At 38.7% G+C, this 23931-nt stretch overlaps 1 protein-coding gene across 3 annotated transcripts in view; it reads right to left on the reverse strand.

The window, feature by feature from the left end:
• Positions 1-2535: 2535 nt before the first annotated feature.
• CCNY (cyclin Y) overlaps positions 2536-23931 on the reverse strand; it is a 210248-nt gene continuing 188852 nt past the window's right edge. For all 3 annotated transcript variants that reach the window (XM_039527901.1, XM_039527903.1, XM_039527902.1), the window contains exons 8-10: positions 21705-21871; positions 14569-14731; positions 2536-5046 (exon numbers count right to left, since the gene is read on the reverse strand). In XM_039527901.1, coding sequence (XP_039383835.1) covers positions 4930-5046; positions 14569-14731; positions 21705-21871 — 447 coding nt within the window. In that variant the 3' untranslated portion in view covers positions 2536-4929. The remainder of the gene's footprint in view (positions 5047-14568; positions 14732-21704; positions 21872-23931) is intronic.

Genomic DNA, 23931 nt, shown 5'->3' on the forward strand with positions numbered 1-23931 from the left:
TTGTATGCTCTACAATACCAGAGATATTGTTAAGGGAGAATGTACATGAGGAAATGCACTTAAAAAGAACAGAGTCAAATAATTAAGGGTGGTTATTATGAACTACAATGTTAAGTAGATTCATCATTGCAAGAAACAATTTATTCATACTGCTCTGTCAAGTACTTAGCTTGACTCCATCTCCTACTGTTCCTGGCTCTCTTGGGGCTGCTTTCAGCTTGCCTAAGGATCTAGTAATGTTACAAAAGTAAACAGAAGTGCTATACACGAGTTTGCACACTTGAGGCAAAACAAAATGCAGAGGGGCATCTGCTCTACTGATATCAGAGTTTCAGTCTTTTTTCTTGAAGTCACACTGTAGATCTGTGCCATACACAAATGGGGTGGGGGCGGGAGAGGGGGACTAGTTCAAGAGTTTAAAGCCTTTTAAAAGATAAGCTCTAGCTCAACCAGAAGCTTTGATCTTGCTAAAGGAATTATTGGGTAAAATTCTAGGCTTGCTGTTAGGCAGGTCAGATTAGATGATCAGACTGGTAATTTCTGGCCTTAACATCTCTGCTTACAATGTCTTCTTTTGTTTCTTTATGATCGGCTGCTTCTCTTCTTGATCTTTCCATCTCCATTAAAACTTATTTGCCCCTGACAATGGACATGGCACATCCTATGTCAGCACCTCAGTTCTATGCCAGTTCCAGCTCCCACCTCCTCTTCTGTGGTCTCTCAAGACAGGTAAATAATGTATTTGTCGATATCCCTAAAGTCAGCAGGGGAGGGAAGCTGTTTCTTCAAGAGAAAGCCACCTGTTGCCTTTTATGGCTCTGAACACTTGAAATGATTATACTTAGTTTCTGTATGGATTCAAGTCCTGACACCCATGAACACTTTTGGCTTTTCACATACAAACACTAGTTCTTTGCTAAAAAACAAAACAAAACAAAAACAAACACTAGTGACCCCATGAGGGATCAGCTCAATACAGGGGAAATGCTGGCATGCTTCGTAACAACCATAAATACATTTTTCCTCCAAGTGTTAAACTATTTATATTACAGGGATGGTGTGTACTGAATTCTATAAACTAGCCAGGCACTACTAAATGATTGTTAAGGTAAGAGCTGTGGGTGAATTCTCCATGATAGAACACAAACAGAGATCAATTTAGTTCTGAGCAGGCATTTCCACCTGCAGTTTAGAAGTATCATTAGAAAATGTAACATTTGTGAGCAATGTGTGACTGTAAAGAATTTCTGTTGCTTCATCTGTTATGGCTTTGTTTTCTCAGGCTCTCTACTTTTGTATTTCTGTACCCCCTCCTACGTAATGCTATTTTCTGTAGATAGCCAAGATTGCCAGATATCACTTTGCCATCTGCCTTTGTACACAAAAAAACTAGACTAGGAAGCTCTTCAACTTCTGATGAGGTTTTTGCAACTTCTAGGCTGTATGCCACATCCAAGGTCTATCTGGCATTAGTAAACAAAGAAGAGGATAAAGGAAGAAGTGTTCAAAAAGGAGAATGGCTGCACTAAAAACATACATGTGGTTATTCAAGTCACTGGTCCTTGAAACGTTATTTGAATGTACCAGATCCAGGACATGCAGCCTCCGAGAGAGGCAGAAAATACCAACCAGTGAAAAGTCGTCCAGGAATTTTCATATTTTTATTAACAGAACGGGTGAAGGTGTATATATCTATTTGAAAAATCTGTAGGTCCTTTTGATGCTGAACAGTTCTTTTCCATACAAATCTATTTACATATTGATTCCAACATTTAAAAACTTGATAAAATAAAGCCTCAAGGAAGAGTGGTTACAAAAGGACAAATACAATGGCTGAAGTTATTCATCAACTGCAACACCAATTGCTGTTTAGAGGGGAGTAATGGAGATGCCTGTTCTCAATGCAGTCTCTGGTTGTAAACGGGTGCACAGAAAAACCATTACAAGATGTCTTCTATAAAATTTTTCCCAATTCCCTCTGTTGAGGCTATAATGCAAGGGCCCATGGGCCCCAAACAATGTATAATTCATTAAGACAATGATAGTTGAGGAGGTCTTATATGAAGTCTTCAACTCCGTTCTTTCTGCCTAAGACAATACCTAAATAATAAACCAAGAAACATCCCAGCAACATTTTTAAATGATAAATTGATATTCTAGGTGTTGAAAACAAATGCACAACGCATTTGCACTGATTAAAAAAAATACTGTTTGGCCTTTTTTGTTTGTTCTCTGAAAGAAGACTTCCTCCTCTCATGATGATATTTGCGATCCAATGATATTTAAAAAACTACACTAACACAGTGTAATCCTAAATAATAATTCCATTTTTAATTACATGGAATTGAATACTTTTCAAACAAATTATACTCAGATTTATTGATCAGTATTGTATCATTGTTTGTGTCTGTGGCAGACTTAGAACAAACCAAAACAGAAAGCAAAGCATTCCATAACCATTTGGGAAAGAAAAGTCCATCTAAGTGTAAGTGATTCCGACTGCAAAACTGAAACTAAAGAAAAAAATACACAGAGCAGATTTTTTTTTTTTAATTCTTAGTGCAAGAAACAACCAAGTTAATCACAGAATCAGAACTAATTAAGGATATGGAAAATTCTCCTATACAGAGGTAGAGTCCAGTAGTGCACAAGGCTAAAACAATATTCAATAGTCTAAATGTGACTGAGCCGGGTTTTACTGAATCCACTTTTTTTTAAATCAGATTGTATGTACATACATACAATAAATAGACTATACAATCTTTAAAGTAGTTTAATAAACTCCACAAAAATTATAGTAGATGCACTGAGATCTTTACATAGTTCAGAGTTCATATCTCTATCACTGAAAAATATGGATAAAACTAATATTCCTGCTATAAAGTTAACAGAAAATTGTTTTGCAAAGTCTTGATAAAACAAATCATTTTACAGATCTGTAAAACCTAAATTTATGCTTGGCAGGGATCTCAAAGTCCAAATGCTAGGAAAATGTCCCCTTAGCTATATTTTGAATTGACTTTCAAATGCTCTAATTTTTTTTTATTTTAAAGAGTGGTCTTTACATTTGATGTTCAAGGAAAAGAAAGGGACCTGGGTACTCACAGTTCTGATGCATTGGCACAATCATAAAGGATGAGAATTAGATTACTTTTAATGCCCTGAAAGACACTAAGAAAATTTATGGGCAAAAAACTTTAATGTTTCATACTATACATACCACATTAGAATATTAATAGAAAACTCTGTTTGGTATTAGTACTTCAATCCTTTCAGTGCCTCTCCACTTTCAAGGCATCTGATCAGCATTGCACTGGGAGTGGAACATGTATCCATGAGCCCGTATGTCTGCTATAAGCCCTTGGGGCTTAATAAAACTAATATGGACTCTTTATCTTTACTGAAGTAGTGCATAAAGCAAGTCAAATACAGGAAGTCTGCTGCCGTTCACTTCAAGGAAACTTGCAAAAAAAATTCAGGGAACCCAGATTTTTCAACTGTATCTTTCTAAAATGTGCAAAAAATCTTCATAAAATCAGACACCCACAAGCATTATAGAGCAAACAAATGTTTTTACACAGATACATTATTTGATATAAAAGGTTCTTGTGTCTCTCATTAGGGAATAGGCATGATAAGAGAAGGGAACCAATAACAACAGAAGAGTACAATAATCAACATAGCAGAAAATGGTCTTCACAGTTTGAATTTTGTTTCAATTTCTGAAAGCACCTACACTGACAAATGAAAGGGTTTATTTTTTTTTTAATTCAATCTACCTGTGACAAATACCTTGGTAAAGATTAACATTCTGCTTTTCTATGGACCTTTTCACTGGAACAATTTTTTTTTTAAAGTTTTTTATTTTATACAAACAAACTCACTTTGATTTAAAGTAAACATATAAAAATTGAGGCTATTGCTTGCAACAATGGACCTGGAGGTGAAGGAATGAACTAGTTGGGCCATACAAAAAACTTCTCTTTTATATAATGAATTCTTCTAAACTTGTAATGCTATGAAAACTTGCAAAAAGGACTACAAGATCTGATGGAAATTTCAACAATTTGGCCCGTCTCATCATCATCGAATCCTTCCAACAATCCTGTTTTTATATTAAGGAAATATAAATGATTCCAGGAAGGCACACACACTTACATATACTATAAATAAAATACATCATGAAATTACGAATGATCATCTGATCTCGGTATAAACTTTTGGTTCAGCACTATGGTCAAGTTATATTTTTAAGTACAATAAAGGCATATAAAACATAACATATGCATAATGATTATGAAGAATAATGCAAATAAGTCAAATCACGGAGAAAAGTGCAATGAAAAAACCCACCAATACTATTTATTCAGAGGTTTGTGCTACTGTAGATACAGACTTTGTATTTGCTGCTGTGCAGAAGAGCTGGAAAAATAACCCAAAGAAGCAGGAAAAAAAAAAGAGACGATACTAAGGAGAATAATTTAAGATGAAATAATTCAACTCCATTCCTATAGTGCACAGCCAAACTTATTGTGTGGTTTGGTTACACGCCGTCATTTCTGCTGAAGAGTACAGCATATTAAAAAAATGGCACAGTCCCCTAATCTCTTTTTGCCTCTCTTCTATTTTGTTTTGTTTTGTTTCCTCTTCCAAGCATTTGACTAGCCGTTTCCTTACAAAAAGGGTAAAGCTGTGAGGAATAGTGACACAAAAGAAGAGTTGCTTCCAATCTCCTTTCCTGTATACTGTACTGATTTCTCCTTCCACTCAATTTTTTATTCTTATGTGCTACACAAGGGGGAGGCACTGTAAAGGCAGCTTGACGGATCAAAAAGTAAAAACCCCAAAGTCTTGTCTTTCCCCCATTACACTCCAAAAAATTTGGATGGATGAAACAGTCCTTCTGTCGAAATATCCCAGACTCCATTGTTAGGAGATGATGGCAGGGGACCATCTAACCACAGTCAGATTGTCAGCACTAACTGACCGTTTCTTTGTAGATTTCCTGAAGTCTTTATACTTGTCTTCACACAAGCGAGAGATGGCCTGAGAATGAAAAGTGGAAGAAAGGTCAGGCCCTCTGGCAAGGTCAAAGAGGCCACCACTACACAAATAATACAACCACATAGTGCTATTTTTTATATATAGGCAGGATTACCATGTGGCAGGACTACCATGCGTCACTTTATGAAGCAATGCAGATAAGACTCTTAAAAAAATATTTTTACACAGTCCATTCCTCTGGAAAAGGACAAACACGTTGGCAAGTTCCACTGTCTACAGGGTTAACTTTTGAAGGTTAACAGAGACCCACACAAGCTTTTTCTTCACTAGGAAGTGTAATCCTAGTTATACTATTAAAAATCTAGTTGAATGAATTGACACAAAGCTCACTGCAGAGTAAGCTAAATTGTGCTTGGCATCATGTCAGCTAGTCATGGGTAAAAACACTACTGGCACGAGGAATTACCCCATGACTAGCTATCATGATGCTGAACCTCCTTCTCCTTGTCTACACTGACCAGTCAGTCCTGGTCATCATCATGTCCCCGGACTTTTTTTTTTTTTTTTTAAAGAAAAATCTAAAGTAAATCATGGTACAATTTCATAGTGGAGCTGGGCTCCAAGAGAGAAACATTTCCCTTTTTTAAACAGTATTCAAACCATCTTCACCTTAGAATGCTTGTATGAGAGTTTTTAAGTCATTCAAAAGCAAAAGTGGTTGATTCCTGAATTTTGAGTTTGATTAAAAAACCAAACTTTTTGACATAAAATTAAATGGAAAAAAAATCACTTTTTTGTGACTGAAGATTTTGATTATTTAAAAAAAAAAATCTACAAAAACTGAAAAAGTCTATGAAATTTTTACTGGATTTCCAACGAGATTTACTGAAAAGTAATATTTATACTGAAAATAATCTTAATACTACCCAAGAGAGTGGAGATTAAAACGGAAGTGTTTTGAATTGCACATGATGAAGAGGAAAAAAATAAGTCTTTTAAAATGTGGCTGTCTCCAAACATCTTGGGCCTAGTTCTCCTCCCACCTACACCGGTTTTACAAGGTCAAAACTCTATTGACTTCAATGAAGTCACATTAGTGAAAATTTGTAGGGGAAGATTTAGGGCCCTTAACTTGATACAACATCCATCTTCCTGATGCCGTCACTGCTTTTAGTTAGGGTTGGTTTTCCTGATCATTTTATCAAGGAATAGGATGTGTTTGGGTTCAGACAATCGCCTTTTCCCAGCCTGTGGAACATGCCTACACTTTCAGTCTCAATCTAATTCTTTATTAAAGTACAATATTTTATTCGGTGAAAAAGTATAGAAGAAGCCTTAGACACGTTTATTAAATAAATGCTAATCTTATTTTGGAGCACAGGAAACCGTTTTTTCTTATTTTAGATAATTTACTATTACAAGAAAGAAGTTTTCTGCATGACAAATGCTCTGTTGCAGGATTTACTTGATTGCTCTGAGAGCCGAAATGTATCAGCCTAATTGAAGAATCACGGGATCTTTTTATGAAACACAATGATAACATCATTCCTTCATTTCAGGAGACACAGGGTCCTGTTAGCTAGGTAATTTATATAATCAGTGTAAGAAAATACAGACTATATTAAAGAATAATTTAATTCAGAAGAGACCTTGTATACACAAGAAAATTTAACATCCTTTAAAAAGAAGTCCAAAGATTATTGTAGTCTCAAAATTCCTTGAGACTCATTAGAGCAGCTCTGGAGGCAGACGGTTTCATTCACTTCGTCCTTAGCCAACTTTAGAATGAATGCATGTGACACGCAGCAGAGTATGCCTGTGGAGGTACTATAAGATTATACAGACTTTAAAAAAATTAACTCCAGAACTGGTTTACAACACTCTTTCTACATTCAGGGTCAGGATTGTAGCTGGTGAGCAGGGTGCACAATAATCTGCACCCAGTCCTTCATACTCTCCAAATACATGATAAATGTTGGGCAAGCCATGCAGAGCTAAGGTTCATCATTCTGCTGCCAAGCACCAGGTTTACATGCAGAGGCCCTGATTCAGGAACACTCTTAAGTGTTAAGAGCTGTCCAAAATATCAATGTTTTTCTGAATCAAGGCCAGAGACAGTAGTGGCAGACAACACATAAAGGCATCTTTATCTCTTCCATTAAAGTTGTGGGGGGCAGGTACCGAAAGAAGGGAGCCAAAGATAGGTAGTCAAGAGGGAGAATAAGGAGATGGGAGAAAAGGGGCAGGGAAATGACTGAGGAGCAAAGGAAATGGGAGGGGGAGATCACAGGTGATGCCATGGCAGAAGGACATTGTACATGAGCTCTGTCTCCTGTTTTGTTTTGCATGACAAAATTAAGTTGTTGGAAGAATGTGGTGAGACTTCTCCTCCTCTGAAATGCCTGGGAATAAGCCTGAACAATCTCTTTCCTCAGAGTCTCATGATCCAAGGATGCATCCATCCTTTGACTTCTATGCTCCCTATCTCTCTGGATGACAAATCGCTGCAAAGCAAATACTTGAAATAATTAAGTGAGAAATGGGCCACCTGGGAGAGAATGTCATAGAGTCATAAGGTCCCAGGCCAGAAGGGAGGGACCATTGTGACCGTCTAGTCTGATCTGCTGTATAACACAGGCAATGGAACTTCTCCAAAACAATTCCTAGAGCAGATTTTTTGGAAAAAAAACAGCCAATCTAGATTTAATAATTGCTAGTGATGGAGAATCCTCAACCACCCTTGGTAAATTGTTCCAGTGATTAAATTACCATCACTGTTAAAAATCAACACCGTATTCCTAGTTTGAATTTGTCTAGCTTCAAATTCTAGCCTTTGGATTGTATTATACCTCTCTGTCTGCTAGACTGAAGAGCCCATTATCAAGTATTTGTTTCCCATGTAGGTACTTATAGACTGTGATCAACCTTCTCTTTCTTAAACTAAATAGATTGATTTATTTCAGCCTGTCATTATAAAACACGTTTTCTAATCCTTTAATCGTTCTGGGGTCCCAAATCATCCCAAATCAGCAGCATAATTATCTTGTCTCCATACATCAAAACTATAGTTTTCAACAAAAATTATCTCAAGACAGTAGAGAAAGTCACTTTCCTGTGGTCTGCAGTGCATCACAAGTTATCCTTACTGATGAAAATAAAATCCTGACATACAAATTGGGGTCTGTTGGAAACAAGATACATGTGCAAAATCTCTGCCCACATGACGTTTCTGAAAGGTATTGTTTTTGCCATAATACTCTTATTTGTTGCTTGCCAAGACACTTGCCATTCTAAAAAAAGACAAGCAAATACTTGTCTTCCCTTCCCCATCAGTTTGAAACTATTTTGAAATGTTCTGTTTTCTATACTTCCGGAGCTTTTGCCCCTTATATAACTGGCTCTGTAGAAATCTGCAAACATTAACACAGCAAAATGAGGTTATTCTCTCTCCACCTGAACAGAACATTTATATAAAACAACACTTTATAACCCAAGTCACTTATAGGTCCCTTAGTAAGAATGAGATTCAGGTTATGAGACCTTTTTCGCATTTTATATCAAATAGAAACCAAACGGACTCAAAATATTTACAGCACAGTTTCAATACCAAATAGAGGAAATAGTTTTACTATGGCAAAAGATTGGCTTGGAAAGTAAGTGAACCTGAGATGGTTTCCTTGCCAAATCAGTCCATAATCCTTAGCAACCCATCATTTAGCTAGAGAAATTAATTACTTCAATACTGTCCATTTGACGGGAATATTTCTGTCCTACCTTTCTGTCAGATAAGATGAAAACTGGGTTGGAATGGATCCTACTAATATCCTTGTTCGCATGTGGGAATTCTCGTTGATGTATTTAACAATCCTGTATTTAAATGCAGCTTTTTGTATTTGGGAGGGGTTACAAAATCAACATTGGAAGCCACTTTGTCAAGTTTCCGCCGAAGTAAAGTCCATTTTGGCTTAGAAACCTACTCAGGGTAGGAATAAATCAAGCATTCCTACTCAAGGTAGGAATAAATGGTCAGTTTTCAGAATGGAGAGAGGTAAATAGCAGGGTCCTCAAGGAATCTGTACCAGGAGCAGTGCTGTTCAATATATTTATAAATGATCTGGAAATAGGGGTAAACAGTGACATGGTAAAGTCTGCAGACAATATAACATTGCTCAAAATATTTAACTCCAAAGTAGACTGCAAAGAGTTACAGAAGTATCTCTCAAAACTGGGTGACTGGGCAACAGAATGGCAGATGAAATTCAATGTTGATAAATGCAAAGTAATGCACATTGGAAAACATAATCCTAAGTATACTTAATAGGAAAAGATACAAATAAGGGTGACAAAAGTGATCAGGAGTATGGAACAGCTTCCTTATGAGAAGAGATTAAAAAGATTGAGACTGCTGAGCTTGGAAAAGAGACAGCTAAGGAGAGATATGATAGAGGTGTATTAAATCATGAATGGTGTGGATAAAGTTAATAAGGAAGTGTTATTTACCTCATCACATAACACAAGAACCAGGGGTCGCCTAATGAAATTAACAGGCAGCAGGTTTCAAACTAACAAAAGGAAGTACTTCTTCATACAATGCACTGTCAACCTGTGGAACTCATTGCCATGGGATGTTGTGAAGGCCAAAAGCATAACTGTGTTCAAAAAAGAATAAGATAAGTTCATGGAGGATAGGTCCATCGGCGGCCGTAAGCCAAGATGGTCAGGGATGCAACCCCATGCTCTGGGTGTCCCTAAGACTCTGAATGCCAGATGCTGGGACTAGAGGATGGGGAAGGATCACTCAACAACTGCCCTATTTTGTTCATTCCCTCTGAAGAATCTGGCATTGGCCACTGTCAGAAGACTAGGCTAGATGGACTATTGATCTGACCCACTATGGCCATTCTTACATACTATATACAAAAGCAAAGTATTGTCCTTACATTAATTCCAAAATAACTTGTATTCAGGAAGGCAATAATTTTCTTCAGACAAGGAGTTTAATATTTAATCTGTTCTATCCACTAGCAAAATTAACACTGATTTTATGAGGGTCTCAGGGGACCTTCGTAATAATTGATGTTTTGTAAAATTTAAGTTCACTTTGGAAATAAATTTCAGAAATGGAATGAGAAGAATTTCCAATAAAGATTAAGAGATTGGAAAGTTAGGGTTTAAATTTATATTTTAATTACATAACATCCTAGAACTTGCAGTTACATTTCTGTTGATCTAAAATTTAATCCTCTTCTACAAAATCTTCATTTTCTATTAACTTTTAATGTCAGGTTTTTGTAATAGGATTATGTATTCAAACAGATGCCTTCTGTAAAAAGAGCTCTGTAACGCTGTCACATGATTTACAAGATAATAGATTGTCTTTTATGGGGCCTGGTTGTAATGCATGTGATCAGCCAGGAAGATTCTCTCCAGTGTTACAAATGTACACACTTAATCAAGTTTTATGATTCTGGACAAGATGTCACTGGCAGGAAAAAAAACCCAAAGCTGCCAGTGCAAATTTTGGCTGCAAATCACTTGCAGTGCAGTGATATAACACAACCCAATATAACTCAAATTCACATATAACGCGGTAAAGCAGAGCTCCAGGGAGGCGGGGCTGCACACTCCGGCGGATCAAAGCAAGTTCGATATAACGTGGTTTCACCTATAACGTGGTAAGATTTTTTGGCTCCCAAGGACAGTGTTATATCAGGGTAGAGGTGTATTTCCAATTCTCTATGGCTCTGCTGACACCCACTTGGGAATGAATGCATGCAGATTTGGTCACCTCATTACCAGAAAGATTTTGACAAACTGGAGGGAGTTCAGATACAACACACACAAAAACCAACCAACCAAACAAAAACCCCTCCAAACAAAATCAAAGAACAGTGGTCTGGAAGGACTGATGTTTGAGGAAATTAAAAATAAAAAAAGTTAAATATATTTGTTAGTTGCCTTTTCTGAGCCAAAAAGCAGCCAGGAAACCAAGAAGCTAGTTACAGAGGGGCTCTCCTTAATTTGGGGAGAACTAGAAATGGAAAGAAGAATCTCTGCCTATTAAAAAAAAAAGTCAGTTTCTATGCATCTTCCCGGTCCAGAAAACTTTGTAGTCAGCAGCTAGTAGCCAACCTCCACTTCTGCAACAGGAAGCTGGGGGAGGGGTGGAGGGAATGTAAGATGCACCCCTGTTTGTAGGTTAGATCTCTTTCTCCTACTCTTTCTCTGTCAGATATATCTAGACTGTAAGTTCTTCAAGGCAGACAATGCATCAGTTAAGTTGGGGATGCGTCCCAAATAATTCTTTCCTCAGTTTTTCCAAAATCCTTAATGTTGAATTGGGTGTAGTGCTGTGATCATGGACTAGAATTGGGTACAGTGCTTTGCAGACTCATCCAAAATTACAAAGCCTGACTGAATGTGAGGCAACAAAAATCCACAACTATTTGAATGGTGTAAACGATGACGAAGAAGAATTTTTCAGGTTGCTGCATAGGAGTATAACTAGGTGGGTAACAGGAGGAAATTAAGAAACAGAAGATTTAGGCTGAGTATCTCAAAAAGCTTCCTGGAACTAAAGTCAATTAAGTTGTGAAAGAATCTCTCAAAATTTGGCATAGTTAAAATTAGACTGCAAAACATATTAGAAGATGCGCTGTAAGGATCAATGCTGCATTGGCAGATAGACTGTCTGGATGATTTAACCTTCTACCTCCTATGACTGCATACAATAGGAAACAGTATAGATTCTCGGCCAGAAGAGCACTGGATAGATTGGTTTGACTGTTACCTTCAATCTGACTGTGGCCTACTAATATCCTGTACCTTGGCAAGAAAAATCTATTTTAATTTAATCACTGAAAGACAAAGCCTCTACTCAGTGTCAAATTGTGGATATATAAAATATGGCGAGATATTCTACTCCAGAAATTCCATCTAGTATTAATGATTCAGACAAGTTTTTAACCTCATGGATTTTCTCAAAGACAGGTTATTGTTGACGGATCCTATCCAACCTTTGCATTTGATGATGGATTTCACTTTACAAATTCCTCTCTCTCTCTCTCTCTCTTTTTTTTTCCCCCTCATGTCAGGCACATGAAGTATTTGTAAGAAGAACATAGGTTTTGCCCTGGCAGATCTGATATTCTTGCTTCACAAACACACACTAGACACTATTATAGTATAAGTTACTCTGCCTACCTTTGCATTGTATTATAGTTATTGACATTGGCAATACCACTTTTCTTTAAAAGATTGAGAAAAACAAAATCTTTCACTAAGGAAGAAGTTGCTTTATTTAAATCTTAGAATTGAATGAGCATGTTTCTATTTTCATGGTCAATCATTCTATCGGGGGCGAGGGGTGTACATGTCATCTATTAACTTGCTGTCTAAATCACAGACTTTATTCCGTCTCTCAAAACATATTAGGCAAGCTCCTCAGCTGTTGCTCCACTGATTTCAGGTTACACAACCTGCAGATCGGCTCACTGATTTAACACAATGCTCAGAATCTTGGCCATGGCTGAGACGCAAACAACACACTTAGGTCAGTGGTGCAGCAATGACTTTAAGACACCTTTACCGATTCTTGGCTGGCTATATGTTGGGCGCATCCCTGTGAATAATTTAGAGCAGAATAAAGGCTGATGTAAATTATATTGTTTACCAATGTCTCCAAGGGACCATTATGGCAGCCAGGGACTGTAAAGCAGCGGGGAAGCCTCAGTCAGTCTCCCTTTTCCCAGTCACAGGATGTGGGCATAGTCTAAGAGCCATTACACCAGGTCTACAAACTGTAGGGTCTCCCTTCTCTGGGTTGTTCTTTCTGTGACCAGCTATACTGCCTTAGAGGTGCTTTGCACCTCCACTGCAAACCAGCCCAAATATATGTATTATTAAGATTGCTATCTTTTTTATCTTATTCTATTTATCTTTTAAATATGCATTTTCCTCAGTACGTACAAATTAATTCTTGACCTGCTTTTAGATAAAGAGAGAATAAGAAATCATCCATAAATGCTAAGAGACTGTATGAGCTGCCTCTGTTATGTGGATGTGTTTATAACGCTTCAACTCCCTCTCTTTTTATAGAGTTTATTAAGTATTTTCTTTTCTGGAGTCTGTGAGAACAGTCATAAGCTTATAGTCAAAATGGAAAAGGCTTTATCCAGATGTTTTACCTTGTGTGTGATACAGACATGGGCAACCTGTTCCACTGAACTCTCACCTACATTTTTCTATGCAAAACTAATTGATATTAGTTCAATACATTATAGAGTTCATTAGCAGACGCAGATACCTAAAAATGTAACAAAGCTATCTTTCTACACATATGATTAGTATCTTGACAGTATTTTCATACTTTTGAATCACTAGTGTAAATAACTTTGTACAAATTAGTGTGGCCTGTTATCTAGGGAACAGGTATATCGTCAGCTAGAGCTGGCTCAGACATTTTGACAAATTTTTCAAGGAGAACAGAAATGAAATTTCGCTAAAATATTCACAAATTCTCTCCCCACCACTTTTCAACCACCCCAATTCCCAGTCCTTCTATTAATTCCTTGTGTGACCTGGATAAATCAATTAACCTTTTGTGGCTCAGTTTTCCGTTCTGGAAAATAGGGATCGTAATGCCTGAATATTTCTCAAGAGCACTGAGAGTCTGAATGCAAGGAAAGCTTTGAGATCCTCAGATAAAGAGCTTCAGGTGCAAAGCAGTAGTATTCTTAAGGGAAATTCAGACTGGTCAGCAATCAATGGCAGATTTCAAATTAGCAGTAGCATGTGTACATTTTCATGTAATGATGTTAATGACATTTTAAAACCTTAAAATCAAAGGGTCAAGACATACTCCTGCAAAATACTGAGCTAGTCTGATGTCCCTAAACACCATGCACATCAGTGAGATTTTAGGATGCTCCGCACTTCACAGGATCAGCCCCATGACACATTCAAGTATTCTTATAAATCAAGTCCTGTAAGAATGTATCATAAGGTCTGACAATTTAATAGCAAAATGAGCTTGATTCTCCTCTCACACTAATGACATTAAGGAGTAACCCAATTGAAATCAATGGAGTAATGAGAATGAGGCAGATGTACATGGAATGGGAATTTCCATAAGCACTTGTCAGTATCCAGATCATTACAAATATGTAGAATGAAAACAGGTCGTATGCAACCAAAGGATCAGTAAAAACTGGTTGTCTAACAGCTGATCTTCGACCAAAGGTCAATGTAAAGCATACTGTAAAACTTGAAGGTGTTTTCTGATGGTCAGTTAACATAACCACTAAAATTTCACTGCATTGAAACCAGTCTACAAGAGCTGAAAAAAAACATTACAAAACAAGCCAAGAGGTAAAGCACATTTAGCCCAAAAAACTGTCCACAGAGCCACAAAAAATGGCACTTGCAGAACAGCTACGGTCAGTAATACAACTTTGGGTTAATGAGATTCTGATTTTCCACCAACGATAGGCTGAACAAAAAACACTCCAAGACATCTCACCGGCTCAACTCTGCAATAACATGAAGGGAGAGAAAGCATCTTACCTCAAGTTTATATGCCCTTTCCCTGCTGAGGGGCTCCAAAGGAAAGCTCAGGTTATTCGCTTCTGCCAGGGAACGCAAATCAAAATAATACTTGGCATAAACACTGGAGGGAACATTAATGTTGAACTGCAACAACTCAAGAAACTGGCGCTCCAGCTCATTCCTGTTCACGAGAAAATAAATATAAAAATACATTTTAGACTCCCGCCACCACCTGAGTATACTTTACATCAAACTACAACAGATTGAACCAAGTACACTTCTTACTCCCAGGAGAGAATAAAACTAGTTTCAGTTTGTCACAGACATCTCTCACAAGTGCTGGGACATCCTCTAAACCATAGTTTTTCTGAAAAATTATTTATTCGTTTCAGCTTCCACTATCATTCTTTAATTATGCAGGAAAAAAATTAGTTCCCCACCATTCCCAGTCTTTTTTATGGATGCTTCCAATCAGAGTAAATGAGGTTACTTTTCCCCTATACATGTAAGCAAAATTCATACTGGGCAACAATAAAACAAGACAGATTTGTTTACCAACATAACTGTCAGTAATAGAGACTATTATTGATATTCCCACACAAAACACTTTGTAAAGTCTGAGTTAAGGTTGTCTGACTGTCTATCACACACCAAAAATGAATGGAAATAAGCCAGTAAATCAGTGGTTTTCAACCTGTGGTCCATGGAACCTGGCGGTCTGCGGATTACGTCTAAGGGGTCTCTGTAAGACTGTTTTTACCATAGAGCAGTGGTGCACAGCATGGGGTCTGTGGACTCCTGGGGGGGGTCCACAGATTACGTCTAAGATTTTTATAGGGGTCTACACCTTCATTCGAAAATTTTTAGGGTTCCACAAATGGGGGGGGGAGGGGAAGAGACGGTTGAAAACCACTGCAGTAACCCACTGAAGTTAAAGGGTAGATGGTTTTATAACTGATATTGCACTGTTCGTTATATTGCTTGAGATGCAGGTGTGCAAAGTAAACAAGGTAGGTTGTCATATTGAAAATGGCAACTACAAAATATGTTTTGTAATGTTTAAGAAAAAGGAAAGAGGGATCAATGTTGTACATAATTACTTTAAAGCAGGCAATACAATTTATATGGAAATTGCAGCATTAAAATCTGCATGTGTGTGTTTACTGCTGTGATACATTTAGGCTACATATTGATTGCACAGGATCAGTGTGATAAAAAGTGGACAGCGCGTGATGAAAGGAAATAGTTGAGGATGAGAGAGGAAAATGCCAAGTGGAGCAGTGAATGACAACTAACTGTTTTGCGCTTCTCACTTTATATAGAGGCCATCACCTTGCTTTCACAATATATCCCCACTCCCTATTAAATTCCCACTCCTGCTTTTAAACATTGATACGTATCAATATTGACATTTAAAAGCTAAACGGGGGGCTAACTTTCTGATGGTGCTCCAACAGCTCTCTAGTAGTACTAAAGCAGTACACGCGTTACAGAAAATCCACACTGACATAAAATTTAACTTTTGAAGTGTTTACCAGCAAAATACTGGTAAACACTTCAAAAGTGTTTACTTTTGACTTTCTCCAAGCTAAGCCTGGAGGAATAATATAGAACATGAAGCCTGTTGAGAGAGAGAGAGAGAGAGAGAGAGAGAGAGAGAGACTGTCCATCTACTGAGGAATATACCAACTTTGACAAAACAGCACACATCCTCAGACTTCTTTTGGCTACATCTTGGCTCCCAGATTTCCAGGCAACATCAGTAGAACATCTTCAACTGACTAGCAAAACTACCGATATCTATCAAAACATACACATATTCCTTATTTGAGCTAATGTAATTTAATTAACCAACTCTCCACAACAGATTATTGTAATGTGCTGTACTTATGGCTACCCATCCAGTTCACACGGAAGCTCAAACTAGCTCAGAACACAGCTATATTTCTGAGTGGTGTGAGCTAGTGCATTTATATACACCTACAATTCAGTTCTCTACATCAGCTCCCTGTTTGCCTCTAGATGCAATCCAAAGTGTTGGTATTGATCTATACGGCTGATCTAGAAACCCAAATGGTCTAGATCAGTGGTTTTCAAACTGCAGGAATGTAAGGCACTGGGGGTCACGGCAGCTCTGGTCAGCACCACTGACCAGGCCGTTAAAAGTCCCGGCAGCAATGCTGCCCAGCTAAGGCAGGCTAGTCCCTACCTGTTCAGACACCGCGCTCTGCCCGGAAGTGCCAGCAGCAGGTCCAGCTCCTAGGTGGGGGGGGGGGGGGGCACCGAGCACTGGCTCTGCACTCCCATTGGCCGGTCAGCAGTGCCTGCAGGCGAGAACCACACGGAGCTGCTTGTGCACCTCTGCCTAGGAGCCGGATCTGCTGCTGGCTGCTTCCAGGGCACAGCATGGCCCGCAGTGCCAGGACGGGCAGGAAGCCTGCCTTAGCACCCCACTGCGCCACTGACTGGGAGCCAACCGAGGTAAGCCCGTGCCACAAACCCCTATCCCCTGCACCAGCACTGAGCCTCCCACAACCCAGAGCCCCTTCCTGCACCCTAAACCTCTTATCCCCGGGCCCCACCCCAGAGCCCACATCCCCATCGTAGAGCCCTGACCCCCTTCCACACTCCAATCCACTGCCCCAGCCCTGAGCCCCGCCCCCAAACCCAGATCCCCCCCGTACACCAAACCCCTCATCCCCAGCCCCAGCCCAGAGCCCTCACCCTCTCCTGCACCCCAATATCCTGCCGCAGCCCAGAGCCTCCTCCCCACCCTGAGCCCTCATCCCCAGCTCTGTTGGGTCATGGGCATCAACAATTTTCTTCAAATGGGTTGCCAGAAAAAAAGTTTGAAAACCACTGGTCTAGGTTCTGGTTGTCTGAAAGACACTTTCACCCTATACCCTATCACAATGGTTAACGTTGCGACTAATAGCTGTGTTGTGTTTGTGTGTGTTAATTTCAATATTTAAAGCCCTTGGCCTCCCAGGCGTCAGGTACCATAGAAATTCATAATACAATCCCAATTACTTGAAAAGCCTTTGGATGAATTAGCTATATACATAATCATGGAAGCTGGTTTAGCAAGCTTTGAATTCTGTGCTTAGGTGTTTGGTGTTCCCCCAAACTAAGAGTTCAAAGCCTGCTGAGCCAGCTCACCCAGGATCATCTAACAGAGAGCCAGCAGGCTTCCCTGAGACTGCTGGCTTTGGAGCTCCATTCCTGAGGACTACAAGAAGTTGGCAAGAACAGACCTAAGATGCTCAGCCGGACTGAGTTACACAGGCGTTCCAGGGCCTAAGGACAAAGTCCCCTGGGGAGCTTAGTCGTGCCCAGCCAATAAGCTCTGCAGGAGCAGAGCTTTGCCTAGTCCTCAGAAGACATATAGAATCTAAGGATAATTAAGAATGTAGGTAACATTTTTAGGTAGGTGAAGTATGACTTTAACAGCACCATCATGCATTCCATCCGCCTTTTCTTTCTCGTGACACCAGAACATTGTGTCCTTTCCAATGCATCTTCAAATTCTTCCTCTTCAAATGTACCTTTGATAAACTCAAAATGATGCTAAAACTGACAATCTCCATCACCTTATGTAGGACCAGTCTCAGGTAAATGGTCTGAAATATCATGGGACACAGTCAGTCTTCATTACAGCCACTCAAAACTCTTAGTCTTTCCAGTCTATGCAGGAAAAACACAGCAGCTCCAAAACTGGGTTTTTAAGAAATGTGATATGCTCATCAGAGGCTAAGCTGGAGAAGGAGCGAAAGGAGGTCTTTCCTGCAACTCTCAGAACCCAAGTGTCAGGAGTGAGGGAACAAAACCATGTAGGGAAAGAGTAGCTTAGCAAAATCCATCATGAAAAAACTCAAAACAGCCAAGAAAGCACTGCAAAAATGTACAACATGGAACAATCCCGCAGAGGCAGCCGGTGGATCAGATGACCTACCACTGGTAGGACTTTCCCATCTATACTTTGTATTCTCAAATCTTATGTCTGATTTTGTTGGACTAGAAGTGACATCAACCTTTTAGTGATTATTTTTAATGGTAACAGTAACTCTTGAATTCAAATAATAAATAATAATAATAATAATAGAGTGGCATCTGCCATATTTCCCACCTCAGTGACACGTGGGTATGTGTTTTCCCCATGCCGTCTGGGTGTGCATATCACTTACCAGAACAATCAGATTTTTATTTATTTATTTTTGGCCCATGACAATAAGCCCTCATTAGAAATGGCCAGTTAATACTGATTTAGACTAAACTTTCTTAATATTCCAGCAACGATAGGTCACATTTTATAAAGCTCCTCCCAGCCAGAGGGACCCCAACATGCTTAATATAAAGCTCTCAGCTGAATCCTAGCATTTATCCTTTCCCTTACAAATAATTTTGAGACCAGGCATAAGCCTGACAAGCAGTGAACTAATTGGAAGCTAAACTGGGGCTTTTTGAGCAATAATGCTTGGACCTTCACTGCTTTGAGGCTGTAATCTGAGATTTAAACAAAGATGTGCTGTCTGTATAAACATTTGTTCTCCTTTCCCCTTCTCTCGCCCCAAGCCCCCAATAAAAAGCTTAGACATGCCAACTATCCAAAGTCTCTTTAATAGTTATGCGTCAACATGAGTTAGAGCATAGACCAGACAGCAATACTTTCCATTAACTACTCACGCCTCATGTTACAGTAATTCTCAAACATAAAAAGTTAACATTCAAATGTACAGAAGCTACTATAAAAGTGTCTTAAACAGTATATATAACTGGGATTTTGTTTGGCTTACCAATAGTTAATTTTAATTAGAGAAATTCCCATTGAGTTTTACATTTTTGGTAAGATTATGAATGCTGCACCAAAATGATCAATGGAAGAAAAAAAATCTTTTTAAAAGGTCTTCTTTCTAAAGGGCTCTTTTTTGTGCTTTTTGGAGACTATTAACCATATTAATATTATTCCAGAAAAGCACATAATTACAACAAAACATTACAGTAAAAATAGCCATAGTTTATGAGTTATATAATTATCAAGAACATGTAGGGAAGCAAAATTCAGGTATTAGCTTTTTGCCTCGACAGTCGTCATAAATCAGTTTTCCTTCTCTCTCTCTTTTAAATTATGTAACAGCTAGGGATCAGAAATGTGTAAAAAAAAACTAGAACTGAAAATTATTTAAAAACAGACACAATCTACATCAGCATGTCCTGAGGAAAGGCAGCTGAAAGCACTGAATAGAGCTCTTCCCCTCCCTGGCTGTAGAGGGGGCACACAAATAAGCATGCATGGTATGCTAGCTGAGTGGGCCTGTGCCCCCTTATGTCTGATTCCCAGCATATAGCCTCTTGCTACTGCCTACAGTTAATGGATTAGGGCCAGACTTCTAAAGGTATTTAGGTGCCTAAAGATGAATATAGGTGCACCAGTGAAATTTTCAAGAGTGCCTAGTGGCCCTGGGTTGAACTTCTGTTGACAATCAAGCAACACGTTTAATTTATTGATTTTAGATTTATAAAATTCTCATTATGTTACTCTGAGCATGTATTAATTCATATGATATAAACAATTAAACCAACACAACATCAGCTAAAGGTCTCAATCCTATTTAAACGATCTCAGTAAATGCCCCCTCTTTCTCTAAAGAAGCTAATTCTCCTCAACCCAGCCCCTCAGGGAAAAATATATTATATGAACAGCACCCACAGCTTGTACATCCATTCCCTAATGAAAAACCATTTTACGCAAACGCCTACACAGATAGTTGCATATACAGGAGCAAACTGTAGTTTGCCCTGTGCAGGTGCACTGGTGAGCATCGGGGATGGTGCAGAGAGCACATTACCTCCTCTAGCATACCTGTGTAGGATGCAGCAGCCATGCTGAAGCAGTTGCTCTAAATACCAGAGACTGGTTAGCACTGCCTGTGGTACAGAACACGTGGCCCGGTTCTCACACAAACCTGCTAGTGCCTGAAGACCAATACTGGGGGAATACACACTGTACCTTTTAAGAGCTGCTGCTTTCTGAGTGCATTGGCCTCTTGGAGACATTTTACCTGATTAGCACTATGCTGGCATAATGACTCCAGCCTCTACCGCTCCAGTGCTATTCTCACATATACTCCAGTGCACCTCTGGTCAAACATGGTGCATATCACTGAACTCAGGGTATAGGGATGCTGAAAAGCATAATATATATACACGTTCCACAAAGGTCTACAAAAAAGTGTCTACAATACCTAACCTGCCAAAATTTCACACCCAACAATCTACTGGGAAATATAGTGCTTACAATTCTGCTTTCTTGGCTGGCCCCTCTCTTACTGCTGGAATATATTCTTTAAAAAGACTTAGTGGTACCTTTAACTGGTATTTATCCTCCTAGACAAAAACTATAGCATCCCAGTAGGATGCAGTATGTATCCAGACACGCTGATTCAATGTTACCGCATAGTCATGTCATGATGCAGAAAGAGCTTGGGGGAAGTGGGAAAATTTCCCATTCCAAATTAGATTTGTGATTTTTAACACCCTGCAAGCTAACTTGGCAAGACAAGAAACAAACCCACCAAAGCCAGTATTTCTGAATAACAGCAACAGCTGTATTGGTTGTGGGCCAGAGGCAACTAATGGACTTTGACATAAAAGACAGAAATCATCATCCTGTATAACAAATCCAAAAATTGTGGACCATTGTCCACAAGCAGAATCAACAGCAGCAGTGAATATGATTTTAAAAGACACAGGTAAAGAACTGCAGGCTTATTAGTCCTGTTTTTATTCAACAACAGTTTTTAAGCATCCAGGGGGCCCATTATTTGCCACTCTTGCACCAACAAACTCTCCAGTAGTAACATATTTTTTAAAACACCGCTGTAACAATTCTGTTTTACTATAACAATAAATTGCAAAAAAATTGCAGTACACACAATTTCAAAAATGCTACAATCCCACAGAGCAATCAGGAACAGGCATAGTTGTATTTACAGTCCTAATAAATTCGTCAGAATCTGTTAACATTCCATGTCTCTAGATATAATCTGGAGTGCACTAACTTTACATAATAAAGTCTGTTAGGGAGTATAAGAAACAAACATATACACACAAAATTCTCGGCATCCGTAGACTGAGATAAAACATATGGAACTCACATGTCCTCAACTGTGATATCTTTCAGGATCTGGCAGTAATCCACATTCCACACTGCCTGGTCGTCCCAAACTTTGGATGCCAGTAGAATTGCACCCAGTACAATTCGCTTCCAGTTTGCTGGACAAATATCTATCTCTGCGTAAGTTAACAGTCTTTCAAGATATACCTGGGAAGACATGTTATAACCAAAACTTAGTATATTCTTCTACTTAATAGAAATATTAGGGAAAAAATGTATACTAAACAACCCATTCCACCTATTTTAACTCACTGATCTGATCCCGTCAAGTTTGTTTTGGAAAGGAAAGAAGGGTTTAAACCATTCATACAAAACCAAATTAAAGGTTGGATCTGGTCAATCTATGTTTTGGTTATGACTTCTTTCCTTTCTGATCTTAATCTTACCACAAGAAAACAAAATTTTAGCAGAGTTTGCAATTGTCTTTAATGAATCCACTTATATTAATAAGCATTTGAATGCCTTTTGACATAACAGTGAAAAAAACGAGGGCAGGCTAACGATGCTGTGCACTGACAATTATAGAACACCTTCTTAAGCCATGGGTCATCCCGGAGAATCAATCATCAAGCGATATACACTTGTGATGAAAATTACACAGAACGCCTCTATTACATTGGTGTGCACTTAAGAAGCTTATTTGCACCTTGAGTATGGTGGGATCCTAATTGTTCTGTTTATATCATATTGTTTTAAAAGGACTCAATCTATATATGCCTACAGTGTCCCATATGTTATAACTATGCCACTGTCACCAGGGAGAAAAATCAGATACAGTCTCAGTGAAAGGATTTTTCCTTTCTCTCATGTGAAAGGGTTTCATACATTTCTTCTGTTGATCAGATATTATTTCCAAACCTCCTAATAAACACATTGGTTATTTTTTTACACTATATCCTTAAACACAAAAAATGAAAAGTAATAAACATGCTACACAAAGCAATAAGGATTTGTAGGGCATCACGGGTAACGTTAACTTCTTCAGAAAATAAGAAACTCTAGAGATTTACGTGATACCAAGAACAGCAAGGGCTGAGAAAAGTGAAGCTGGACCTCACAAGATCCTTAAATCAGCATGTGGTGATGGAGCTGGTTGGGCTTTTAATCTTTAGCTATAATTTTCTGAGTCTGAAACCTACTCTGTTGTGTGTAAATTTTGTGCACGTCTAATTCCTAAGTGCATGAGTACAAGTTTAGGTTTAAATAGAAGACGATAGTTATTATAATACTTCATGCCAAATTCACTCACTAAATATAACCCTACCATTTGGAGATTGATTATCATGCACAGCGGTGGCTCCAGGCATCAGCGTTCCAAGCGCGTGCCTGGGGCGGCAAGCCACGGGGGACGCCCTGCCGGTTCCTGCGAGGTCAGCAGTCAGGCGGCGCGCCTGCAGGAGGTACACTGGTCCCGCAGATTCGGCAGCAATTTGGCGGCAGGTATGCCAAAGGCAGCTTGCCTGCTGTGCTTGGGGCGCCAAAAAAGCTGATCGTGCACCTTGTGTATCTGAGTAGTATTATTTCCACTCAGGGTTTGGCCAATGGACATAAACTTCAGACTGCACAGAAAGCTAGTTCACTGAAGCCAGAGAATTTTGACTTTTCCACTTCGCTCAGTGATTTTTTTGGTTAGGGATTCATTTTGAAAAGACTGAACACCTAGCTCACAGACACATGACTGGTTTTCTAACTGCCTGCTAACACCCAATTGCAAAGAAACAGGAATCCATAGAAACATCATTGTTTCCAAATAAGCACAAAGACTGGTATTACTCCTGTAACTGCGCAGACATGAAATAGGGAGAGCACCTGACCCTTACCATGGTGAAACTTTTAATCATCTCAGATTGCTGTATTTACAATTTGACATAAAAGAAATATACATAATCAAAATTCAATATTGTTTGTTGCTGTTTAGAAAGACAGAAAGAAGCAACTACATTTCAGCATAACACATGGTCCTCTGATCTCAGAACTGATTAATTCATGTATTTGTCTTTATTGCATCTTTTAAAAATAATACAATTATAAATATAAATTTTTTTTGGAGCTCTTCTCATGTAAGCACTCCAGGTACTATATGAAAATAAATACTATGATTAAATCACATTTTAATAAAATAACAAACACCCACTGAAAATTACACAAAAAAGGTGGCAAATCCAACACTAGGAAAGGGATGTGGACAGAAAGGTAAAAGTGAAGAG

This window comes from Mauremys reevesii, linkage group 2 (genome assembly GCF_016161935.1).
Source record: "Mauremys reevesii isolate NIE-2019 linkage group 2, ASM1616193v1, whole genome shotgun sequence".
NCBI lineage: Eukaryota > Metazoa > Chordata > Testudines > Geoemydidae > Mauremys > Mauremys reevesii.